Source organism: Colobus angolensis, unplaced genomic scaffold, assembly GCF_000951035.1.
Source record: "Colobus angolensis palliatus isolate OR3802 unplaced genomic scaffold, Cang.pa_1.0 Scaffold41, whole genome shotgun sequence".
In the NCBI taxonomy this organism is placed as follows: Eukaryota; Metazoa; Chordata; class Mammalia; order Primates; family Cercopithecidae; genus Colobus; species Colobus angolensis.
Genome location: NW_012117488.1, coordinates 7622677 through 7634931, shown reverse-complemented (window position 1 = coordinate 7634931; position 12255 = coordinate 7622677). Strand labels below are relative to the sequence as shown.

The 12255-nt window shown below is 34.8% G+C and overlaps 1 protein-coding gene across 1 annotated transcript in view; it reads right to left on the bottom strand.

Moving 5' to 3' along the window:
- Positions 1–12255, bottom strand: part of TTLL7 (tubulin tyrosine ligase-like family member 7) — a 132763-nt gene that overhangs the window by 71880 nt on the left and 48628 nt on the right. The window contains exons 4-7 of the mRNA XM_011956144.1: positions 11016–11137; positions 9800–9867; positions 8302–8460; positions 3785–4001 (exon numbers count right to left, since the gene is read on the bottom strand). Of these exons, the coding sequence (XP_011811534.1) occupies positions 3785–4001; positions 8302–8460; positions 9800–9867; positions 11016–11137 (566 nt within the window). The remainder of the gene's footprint in view (positions 1–3784; positions 4002–8301; positions 8461–9799; positions 9868–11015; positions 11138–12255) is intronic.

Here is a 12255-nt window from a genome sequence, read left to right as displayed (position 1 = left end):
ATCCAGCTAGCACAAGCATTCATAAAAATCTATCTTTAATTCCTACCCTCCTCATGATCCTAAAGATTACTTTAGATAGCAAAGCTACATCACAATTAAAATATACTTCATTCACATGATTATTATTTTGATTTGTTAATAGCCAACTATATTCATGTCATATTTTATTTTTGCTGCAGTTCCTTAGGCCTATGGTATTGAGATCTTTGAAGCAAGAAGGCAGAAATGATCATTTGAGTACATGTTGTTTATTAATCCATGTGCCTACCACTAATTAAGAATTTATTTTTTTCATTCATTAAACAGTATTTAAGGAACACCTACTATCTGCAGCAGTCTCTGCTGGGCACTGTGGATACAAAGACAACAAAATAAACAACAGTCTCTATCCTTAGAAACAGGAAAAGCTTTAAATTAAATGATACTTAAAAGAAAAAGCATAAATCTTATGCTCACCTAATTTTAAGTGCTTAATTTAAAGAAAAAGGAAATTAATCAAGCCGGAGCACTTCCTAGTTTCCAAAATACAAATTTTCTTAACTTCTAAAAAGAGATTTGGAAAATAATCTTGTAAGGAAGTCTGTATTTGGCAAGAATTTCTTAAAATTAATAATACTAACAACAACACTAGCTATTCTAGTGAAAAATTAAGTAAGGAAACTTTGCATTTTTCTTCAACAGTATCTTTGTAGATGGACTAGAAATTTCACAACTTCACATTTACCTTGACAAAAATAGGCATCTAAGCAGTTCACTGCCAGTTAGTCATTTGCAAGAAATAGAACCAAAAGCAGCTATGAACCATATAGCAACCTGCAAGGATTGGCCAACCACTACATTGGTAGCAAAAACGGAATGTTTATTATATTTCAATGTTTGAAATTCAGTCTTATAATCTGCTTATATGTAGTTGATGAACATTTAATTCTTATAGAAATAATACATACATAAAATACATGCTCAATATAAAATACATGCTCACTATTTTAAAAATTTGAAATAGGAAGAAGGAAAAAATATATAGTAAGCTGCCATCCAGAAACAACCAATGAGAGCACTTTGGTTTAATTTTTCTAGTGTTTTTTTCTAAACTTACCTTTTACATAATCGTGATCTCACTTTACAGACACTTTTGTATTTCACTTTTTAATATTTTCATCTCAACCTAGAAATTCAATCACGAAATTCTAGAGATCTATGAGTGATAAAGACATTTATGTAGGAGAACATATTTTTTCTATATGTAAAAACTAAAGCCAGGAGCTTATGTGATTCAAAAGCACATAGCAAAATGAGACCTAGAGGCCACACTTCCTTTCTCTCAATCTCTCATTGAGATTAATCTCACTGGATTTAAGCTAATTGTATACACATAGGACATTAGAATAAAGCACTTTATCACCCAAAAGAGCTTCCAAGTCTTATTCTTTCCAATACTATCAAAAGATCACTCCCACCTTACATATATATAATCCACTCTTATCTATGCCAATTATTTAAAGTATAATCTATGTATTGACAAGTCTCAAATTATGTTTGTAGTTCAGAAATGTCTTTCGAACTTCAAACTTATACTGTATAATCAAATGCCTACAGAACAGATCCATTTGGAGGTCACACAGGCCTTTAAACTGAATACATCCACTTTCCACAAAACCTTTAATAGTTCCTGTATTCCCTTATCACCATTCCCTAATACACCATCCATCAGATGTCAGAAATCTGAGTTTTATTCTTGATTTCTCTTTCCCTTTCTCTCATTCCACAAATCCAACCTGTGACCATATTATATCAACGTTATCCATGTTATCTTAAATATATCTCAAATCCATACTCTTATTCTTGGTCCGGACCCACTGCTACTATTTCAATTTAAGTCCTTTTTCCTTCCATATGTGGTCAGACTAGAATACTTTACATGTTATTCAAAATATATGTAACTTCTTGTCTCTCTGACTCTAATCATTTCCATCCATCTCCACCCCCATCTCACATTCCAGACCAGGGGACATTCCTTCTTTTGTTTGTGTAAAACCTTTCAATCCTTCCTTTTATCTTAAGTTAAATTCTAAAATCCTAGACAAGGCCTACAAAGCCTTAAGGGATCTGGCTTCTAGGACTCACCATCCTCATCTCTGAACAGTCACTCCTTCTTATTCTATACTTTAGCCAAACTGACCTTGTCTGCTTTCTCCAGACATGTCATACTGTCTTACCTCTGAGCCATTCTTTTGCCTGGAGCTCTATCCAACCCTACCCTGAACCCGAACCTGGCTAACTCCTCATTATTCAGATTTCAATTTATAAAACACTCCCTCTCTAACCTTTATTTCCAACTGGGTTATGTGCCCCTGCTATGCACTGCTATAGCACCTTCAGTTTCTTAGACCATCACACTTACCATCAGATATTATAATTGCTTATTTTATTTTCTGCCTCCCCACTAAACTGTTGCTTCTGTGAGGTCAAGCACTGTATCTGTCTGGTCACTGTTTTTTTAAGAACTAGCACAATGCCCAAAATGTGGTAGAGTTCAAACATTACCTGGTGACTGACTTTATCTAGACCTTATAACCTTTAATAATGTTTCTTCCTTTTAACTTATTTTCCTATGAAAGGTTTGACAGTTTTCTTATTCTTCCTTTGCCAGGTTTACAACATTTTTCATTTTACTGAACATAGTACCATTTATGATCAGCCATTATTTAATGTTGAAAAAATGACCACATTTAATGGAGTTAATTGTGTGCATAATATTAGGGGAGAACAGTAACCAGGTCTTTGACAAGTTGGAAAACAATTAATTGTAATTTTAACTATAGTTAGTTACATCCAAAAATAGGTTTAGAGGTTAACTAAAGTTTAAGTACGCATAATAAATTATAATTTAACTTTTATAAGCTACAAATTACAGTTATTATTTTCATGATAAATTATAGCTATAACTTTTATAAATATGTTAGGGCTGCATAAAAAAGTCTTAATTGAAAAATATCTACACAAAGCTCCATTTAACAGGCTTTAAAATGCACACTGAAACTGCTCATTTGTCTCAACCTCACATTGGTCAATGTAAGTTGACAGCCTTACTTCTCTTTTATTGCAACAGAAATCAATAACTACTTTCTGATAACTTTCGCTTTTCCATTTCATATACTTTCTCCCACGTTCAACATGTTCACACCCTACATGTTATACAAAGCCTGCTCAAATGCCACCTCCTCCATGAGAAGCTGAACACAAACTGCCCCAACACAGCTCCAAAACACTCAATCTGTACTTCTCCACTGCATACTAGTATCATTATTATACTGAATCAAGAATCATTGCATATTAGTATCATTCATAATATAGTCATTTCTATACAGGGCCACTGCACACAGATGTTTGCTTTGAAATCCAGCCTTGTGCTCACAGCACAAGGTACACAGCACAGAGAGGGTACTTTTTCCCAATTAGCCTTCAATTAGCAGATACCTTTATTTTCTAATGTCCACAAAGTTGCTTGTAAGTTAAAAGCAATCTTACTTATGCACACAATTCTTCTAGACCACAAAACCCGAGAGGAGGAACTTTCATTCATACAATCTATATGCCTAATGGAAGCCTTAAAAAGTATATGTTGAACATCCATTTATTCCAGGTCGATGTGAGAAAGGGAGTTTATTAATCTATTACAAAAGCTCTAAGCATTTCCCTTTACAAGTGCAGAGAAAGGGTAAAGTAATGTATTTTATAGGAAAAAAGTTGAATGAAAACGTAAGTTCTGTCTGGTATCACTTACCAAATTGGACTCATTAGGTGGAATGTACTTCTCTGTACCCATTCGCACAAGTCCATCATGATAGAGAAATATTTTTAGTGGATCACACGATGTAACCAGAATATAAATTCGTAAGTCAAACTTGTAACCTTCCATTAGGAAAGGCTTTTCAATGTATTCTTGAACAATCAAATGATCCTGAGATGGAAGTTTGTCACCATTTCTTATCAAAGAAATCCTATGTTTAAAGAAAAAAAATTAAAAGAATGATTTGACATAGAGCAAGATGTTTAAAAAGTTACAGATCTACTCAAGTGGAAAATAGTGGAGTAAGGGACTCCAAAAGTCTGTCCCTCCACAAAAGCAATGAAGAGCAAAAGAAATCATAGGAATCAACTTTTTGTAACCCCACAAACTAAGCAAAGGCTTGCAGCAAATGGAATACTTAACTAAGAAAAAAACAGCTGGATCTGTGCCAAAGAGCTTTGTAACACTTTAACTTAATCTAGTCCCATCATCCACTCACAGCTCAGTGGCAGCCTTGAACAGCCTCATTTTCAATACCAGTACTGGTCCTGGACTGGGTAGAATGGGCTATTCTTGTGATTGGTTGTTTTGACCTGTCTGGTGGCTTCCTGGAGGACCTCAAAGGGCTTGCTTTCATCTTGCCTAACTTGGAACTTTACCAGTACTGAGGCAACTACTTTCAGAGACAATTGTTGGAAACATTTACTGTCTAGGTTGTCGAGGGCAACCTAGTCGGTGGGCAGACAATAGATCAATTAAAAAGACTGGGATGAAGGGCTGAGCAATGAGAATCTTTGAAACTTTGAAAAGCTCTGACATATTCCCAGGAATCTAGATGACCAGTTACATGCCCAAGGTTAGCAGCATGCTCAAGAAAGACCCGAGAAGGCCCTAAGCTTTCCCTTCTGGCTAATCATCAGACTCTGTACAAGCAGGAAATTAAGGCTAAGGCAGAGTTGTAAATTATTTGTTTGCATGCTGAAGGCATGTCCCAGCAATCACACACACAGTCATCTACAAAAATTGAGAGCTTTTTTGTTGTTTGTTTTGCTCTGTTTAAGGAAATCTCCGTCCAATTATTAGCTGACCACTGAGCTAACAGAACAGAAATTTCAGTGGCCATACACAGCAAAGAACACAGACTACAACTACTACAATGAGCTGCAACAACAAATTACGTAGAAGGGGAGAGTCTGATTTCTAGAATTGCTATAGTATAATACTCAAAATGTTCAGTTTTCAACAAAATATTATGAGGCATGCAAAGGAAAAAGAAAGTATGGCCCATATACAGGGAAACTATCAATTAATAGAAACTGTCACAAGGAAGCCCAGACATTGGGCTTACTGGATAATCAACTATTTAAAAGTTATTCAAAGAGCTAACAGAAACTATGTACGAAGAACTGAAATAAACTATGAGAACAGTGTCTCACTAAATAGGGAATATTAGTAGTGATAAAAAATTAAGGAAAAATAAAGGAACTAAACAAATTTTAGAGTTGAGAAGTATAATAACTGAGATAAAGAAATTCACTAAAGGAGATAAACAGTATACTTGACAAGGCATAAAGAGAATCAGAAAACTTGAGGATAAGCCAACTGACATTATCTAGTCTGAGGAACAGAAAGAAAAAAGAAGAAAAATGAAAAGAGCCTACAAAATCTGTGAAATACCATCAAGCACAGCAACTCACACATAATAGGAGTCTCAGAAGGAGAAAAGACAAAAAAAATTCAAAGAATATTTGAAGAAATACTGGCAAAAAACTTCCCAATTTGATAAAAACATTAATCTACACATCCAAAAAGCTCAATTACCTCCAAGAAGGATAAACTCAAAGAGATCCATATCAAGATATACTATAATCAAATTGTCAAAGAACACCAGAAAGGTGACTACTCAGGTAAATACAAAAGTTCTGGCTGGGCATGGTGGCTCACACCTGTAATCCTAGCACTTTGGGAGGCTGATGCACGTAGATCACCTGAGGTCAGGAGTTCGAGACCAGCCTGGCCAACATGGAGAAACCCCCATCTCTACTAAAAACACAAAAATTTGCCAGCCAAGGTGGCATACGTCTATAATCCCAGCTGCTCAAGAGGCTGGGGAAGGAGAATCACTTGAACCTGGGAGGCAGAGGTTGCAGTGAGCCAAGATCACACCACTGCACTCCAGCCTGGGTGACTGAGTGACAGAGTGAGACTCCATATCAAAAAACAAAAAAGTCTCTCTTATTGTAGTTTTGGTTTTTAACTCCTCATTTTTCCTAATGAATTAAAAGACAACTGCTTAAAACAATAGTTATAAATCTATGCCAATGGACACAGAAGGTGCAGAGATATAATTTGTGACAATAACAACATAAAGGGAGTAAATCTATACAGGAACAAAGTTTTTATACACTACTGAAACTAAGTTGGTATTAATATAGACTGGACTGTTATAAATTAAGATGATAATGGTAATTCCATGATAAGGGTAATCATTTTTTAAAACTCAACAATACATAGTAAAAGAAATGACAAGGGAATTAAAATGGTACAGAAGAAAATATCTACTTAACACAAAACAGAACAATACAGAGAAACTGAGGAACAAAAACTACAAGATACATAAATCAAGTGGCAAAATGGCCTAAGTAAATATTTCTTTTTCAGTAATTACATTAAATGTAAATAGATTAACTCTCCAATAAAAAGCAGAGCTTGGCAGAATGAATTTTTAAAAAACATGGTGTCTACAAGAGACACCCTCTAAAGTCAAAGACTCAAATACATTGAAAGTGAAAGGATGGAAAAGATATTGCAATAAAACAGTAATCTGGAGTGGCAAAATTGTTATAAGAGACAAAGAATCACATTATATACTGATTTTTTAAAAGTCAATTCCTCAAGAATATGTAACAATTAGAAACATTTACGTGCCTAATAACAGAGCTCCAAAATACATGAAGCAAACACTGGTAGAATTGAAGGGAGAAATACTTCACCAATATCAGCTGGATTCTTCAATACTCCACTTTCAATAATGGACAAAATAACTAGACAGAAGATTAGCAAGGAAACAGATACAATTCAATAGATGAGAGAGGTGTTCTTTACCTAGGTACTACTGCATTACATGAGATAAACCCTGGGAACACATAATGCCCTTTCAGTTATCTGCTTTTCCAGCTATTTGTTTATATTGCCATCAAAATAAATTAAAAGATTATTATTTATGTTTTAATATCAAATATAAGTATATAAATATAGATATTTTAATATTAAATTTTTAACATTAAAATTGAGAAAAATGTGAAAAATCAATTCTTTACCACCAGAAACATTCCTTTAATGATAGCACAGAGACTGCCAACTCAGCATTAAGCAATTGGTATAAAATTCCCATTAATACTATTAGTTAAAAATTACCAAAGCACATTTGCAAGTAATTTATGATTGGATTATTAAGTTATGATTAAAAGTTAAAAGAAAAATTTTGAACAATAATTTACCTGGTAGCTATATTTCCAAATATCTTTTTTCCTATAGCATTTTAAATTAAAATGACTCAAGTGTATTTTTTTTTTTTTTTTGACAGAATCTCACACTGTCGCCCAGGCTGGAGTGCAGTAACCTGGAGCGCGATCTTGGCTCACTGCAAGCTCTGCCTCCCAGGTTCACACCATTCTCCTGCCTCAGACTCCTGAGTAGCTGGGACTACAGGTGCCCGCCACCACACCTGGCTAATTTTTTGTATTTTTAGTAGAGACGGGATTTCACCATGTTAGCCAGGATGATCTCAGTCTCCTGACCTCGTGATCCACCTGCCTCAGCCTCCCAAAGTACTGGGATTACAGGCATAAGCCACCGTGCCCAGCCAAGTGTATTTTATTAAAAGCAGCCTCAGCCACATTTTCTTCGAAAAAGTACATTGCAGAAAACTAACATAAGCAAAAGGAAACAAGAATATTACTTGCACATTCTATTCTCAGTTAACATGTCTAGTTCTTAGAACTTCAGGTTAAAATGTGTTCCACTCATTTTTAATGCAATTACCATGGCTACATAAAGAAAAAACTTATTTAAAAGCAAAGAAGATACATATTTTCCTTCAAGATTTCTAGCTATGAAAAGAATAACTCCTTTTTCATTTCTTTCTCCAAGTCAGTTGTAGCTCTACTGTAGCAACTGATTTTACTCTCCAAGCCTATTGAAATTATTATAAATGTGAGTTTTATGTTTTAGAAAAAAAACACAAAATAGCTTTTTCCCCTTATATTTTGTTATCTCCTATTAAAGTCTCACAACCTGTTGATTAAATTTTTTAATTGAATTACTGAAGCCTGTGGGAGAGTTTAAAAGAATAGAGATCATTAAATATTTGGTTCCAAAAATGCAATAGTTAGAAACTTATTACATTATTTTTTCATGTTGGTACTCAACCATGAGTAATTATGCACATTTATTCTCCCTATTCCCAAATTTTTTTTATTTTTATATATTCCAAATAAAAGCAAACCTACCCATGACCCATTGCACCATTAGCTGGTTTCACTATAAAAGTTTTCTGCTTCCGTTTTTTCTTCAATTCTTTCACATAATTTTGGAATTGAGTATATTCAGCAGGGAAGATCCATGTTCGAGGAACGAAGGTATAATCCAGAGGCCGAGACTTGATCATTCTGTAAATCAGAGATAATAGGAAAAATAATTTCTATTCAAACTTGCATATATTTTCTTTCTCTGGGCTACTGATATTTGCCACAAAGATTTAAATTTTCTCCATTCCTTCATTTACTTATTCATTGATTCATTCATTCAACAAATGTCTATTGAGCACCTATTAAGTGTTAGACACTATACTGAACCATGGATACATCAGTGGAAAAAAAAAAAAACTTGCCCTAATATGTACTAATTTACATATTAGTACATCAAACTTTTTTTTAGAGTACACACTATTTGCTAGGTACTGGGGATAGTAAGATAAATGAGTATCACCTCTGCTCCCAAGGAATATATAGATAGGCTATTAATATTAAACAGTGTGATAGGTACACTAAAGGCATATAAGGCAAGGTAACATGTAGAAGGAGTCAGTAACTGTGCCTCAGGGATGGGAGTAGGGAGTAGGGAAATGTTCAGGCAAATACTATTTATATTGCTTCTTTACAAATAATTTTGAGTCTCTGGGTCACCATAGGGAACAGTTTTTGATTGCCTTTTATACTACCATTTTTTAGAGTCAGAAAGTTTACTAAATCTCTGTGAATAATCTTCTTTTAAAAAAAATTCTCAGTTTATCACTCAACTTTCTTAAACTTAAAAAAAAAGGCAAAAAACCCTAGCCAACAGGAATATAAACTGCATAAAAATTTTTCAGTGTATTAAGTAAAAGACTGGGGTACTTATTATCAGCTTTTCCATGAAAGCAGATTGCTCTTCTAAATATTGGTTGCAGAGATAAATATCTGTGCATGTATATCCCTGGGTGAGCATATATACATGTGTCTTTGAGTAAGTGTGTGCATACATGTACCTAGTACAATCCCTGGCACATAGTAAATGCTCAATCACCAATATGAAAACACACAAACACACACACACATGGCATGTAAGGCAACGAATTAGTTCCTGCAAAATTTAACTGAAAATAAACAAGTATCTCTTAGATGACATATACAGATAACTCTTACATTTAAACGAAAAACTCTGTTACTAAAGAGGCAGCAAGTTGCAGTAAAGAGGCCTGAGATTCTGGAGACTGATTCTTACCCACCTCTGCTATTAACAATTTGCTTGAGTTTGTGCAAGATATTCATTTATCTGACCCTCATTTACCTCCTCTGCAAAGTGGAAGACTAGAACCAGAGACATTCTGAGACCTTTCTAGCTCTAAAATTCTATCACTCTCATCTAAATATCATTTCAAATCAATGTAACCTTGAGAAAGATACCACTACAGTATTCATATTATAAATTTTGAACAGGTCTTCTCCATTACAAGAAAATAAAGATTACTTGGTCATATTTCTTGCTAAGAAATCCTTCCTACAGATCTCCCCCATTCCTGGAAAATGGTTGATCCTCTGGAAAATAAAAAGGTAAATATTAATATTCCCAGCAAATTAATTATATTCACGTATATGACAATGCAATATCCATCCTTTGAGTTTTGTTTTAATAAACTGCCAATTATTAATCTAAAAGATTTAACATTAAATGACCTATAGTGAATTTGTAGAATTAAAGAGTATGGTAATCAGAGAATAAAACTACAAAATTTTAAAGAAATCACAAAAGAATATTTACATAGATAGTAAAATTATAATTTGCTAGGTTGAATACTGATAATATCCAAATTACTTTTGTTATTCTAGATTTACTATATTCACAGACATAAGCACTGGTAAAAATGACTTATTTGCTCACTACAGTCAATTTTATATTACATTCTAAACTAATAAATGAAGAAAGTCTATACAAACTGTCAATTCTCTAGAATCCTTACATTCAGCTTTTTAGTTTGAGGTCTATTTTCTTCCGAATATAAGTTTGTATTATGTTCTAAAAATAAAAGAATGAAACCAGATTACATATAGCTGACCTCACAAGGTATTTCTGCATCCTGGTCTCCCTATGCAATCTATTCTACAACTTTAAGTGCAATGTAAAGTACCATCTTAGGAAAAGGGTATTTTTTTGGTTGTTATTGCTTGTTTTTTGAGACGGAGTCTTGCTCTGTTCACCAGGCTGTAGTGCAGTGGCCCGAACTCAGCTCACTGCAGCCTCCACCTCCTGGGTTTGAGCGATTCTCCTGCTTCAGCCTCCTGAGTAGCTGGGACTACAGGTGGCGCCACCACACCCAGCTAATTTTTCTATTTTTAGTAGAGACGGGTTTCACTAGGGTGGCCAGGAAGGTCCCGATCTCTTGACCTCATGATCCACCCGCCTTGGCCTCCCAAAGTGCTGGGATTACAGGCGTCAGCCACCGCGCCCGGCCAGAAGAGGTTTTCTCTATTGATTCTTCCCTAAAGATAGAAAGAGGTTAAGTCTGCAAAAGATGCAGGCTTCATGCAAAGTGTCAATACAACTGGATAGAAACAAAACAGGCTATTCAGGTGAGTTAGAATTGAAATTTAATACGGTAACAGATTAAGAACCTATCTAAAAACAATTATGGTGGAATCCACATAACTTTCCTCATATGACTACCTAGTCATGATTAATTTCCTACCTGATAATTTTGCAGCTCTGATATTTTCTCCTGCTGAACAGCAGAATCACACCATATAAGATTACTTGTTTCATCCTCATCTGGAGTTTTCATAAATCCCATTTCATCTATTACTAAACGAACTGCAAGTAAACAGTTAAGTTAAACCAAAATTAAAATACTTCTGAAATATATTCATTGCAGAGACATTTTTCTATATAAATTTTAGTTCACAGTATTTCATTTGAAAAATATTAGTTACAGCATAACCTCATTTTTAGTTACAACAGTTTTATCTAGGGCCAAATTATACTCAGTACTAACTGAGAACTGTTTTTCGGTTGCACACAAAATCCTTCCTTTTGATCTTCTCAGGTTTAACAGGTACACAAAACTGCCAAAGGGTTTAGTGATTATTTATGGCACAAGTAAAACACACACAGCTGAGACAATACCTCTACTCAGGAAAATGTACTTTTTATAGCTTTTTTACGACCTTAGGTTAGGTACAAAAGAGCAAAGGTAAAAATATCCCCTGATCATCAAACCTATGCCATACTTTCCACCTCCCTAGTTCAAATTATTTTTAGAGCTTAAAATCAACTCATCTGTGTTTACTTAGGACATGAAATAATAAAGCAATATTCACAGGAGAGATTTGGATTTGGTTCTCCACTGCTCCCAACCCTCTAATCCTACTGAAAACGTTTATGCTCAGAGGAACATTTCCTTTTTAGTACAAACTATTCATGTGTTCCTCTCCGATCTAGATTTTACAATTAACATATTGGCATTTTTCTTCCATTGAATTTCAAGTGTGGAATAAAGATAAGTAGAAGACTTTGGGTAATCTGTGGTTTCCAACAGTATCCTGAGTCTTAACAGAATGGTGTAGTCCCAGGTGACAGTGTACAATCACAAGAGTTGGGGAAAGGAACATTCCTCTCTGTCACAGACCACCATGCAGCTTTGGCATCCTGAGGACTCAGCAGCTGCTGTGCCACCTACAGCTCATGTAGAGAGCAAGGGCAATAGCAACACAGACTAGGAGACTTCCTTACCTGGCTCACAAGCAAAAACAATAATAAATTCAGAAGAGCATGTCAGGAGCACACCGGTTCCTGAGTATATGAGAGACACTGCCTGCACCATCTCAAAGATACCTGGGAAGACCTTGGTGAGATAAACGGAACTCCTGGCAGTTAGGTTTAGAAGGAACGTAGGCTGGGTGCAGTGGCTCACGCCTGTAATCTCAGGACTT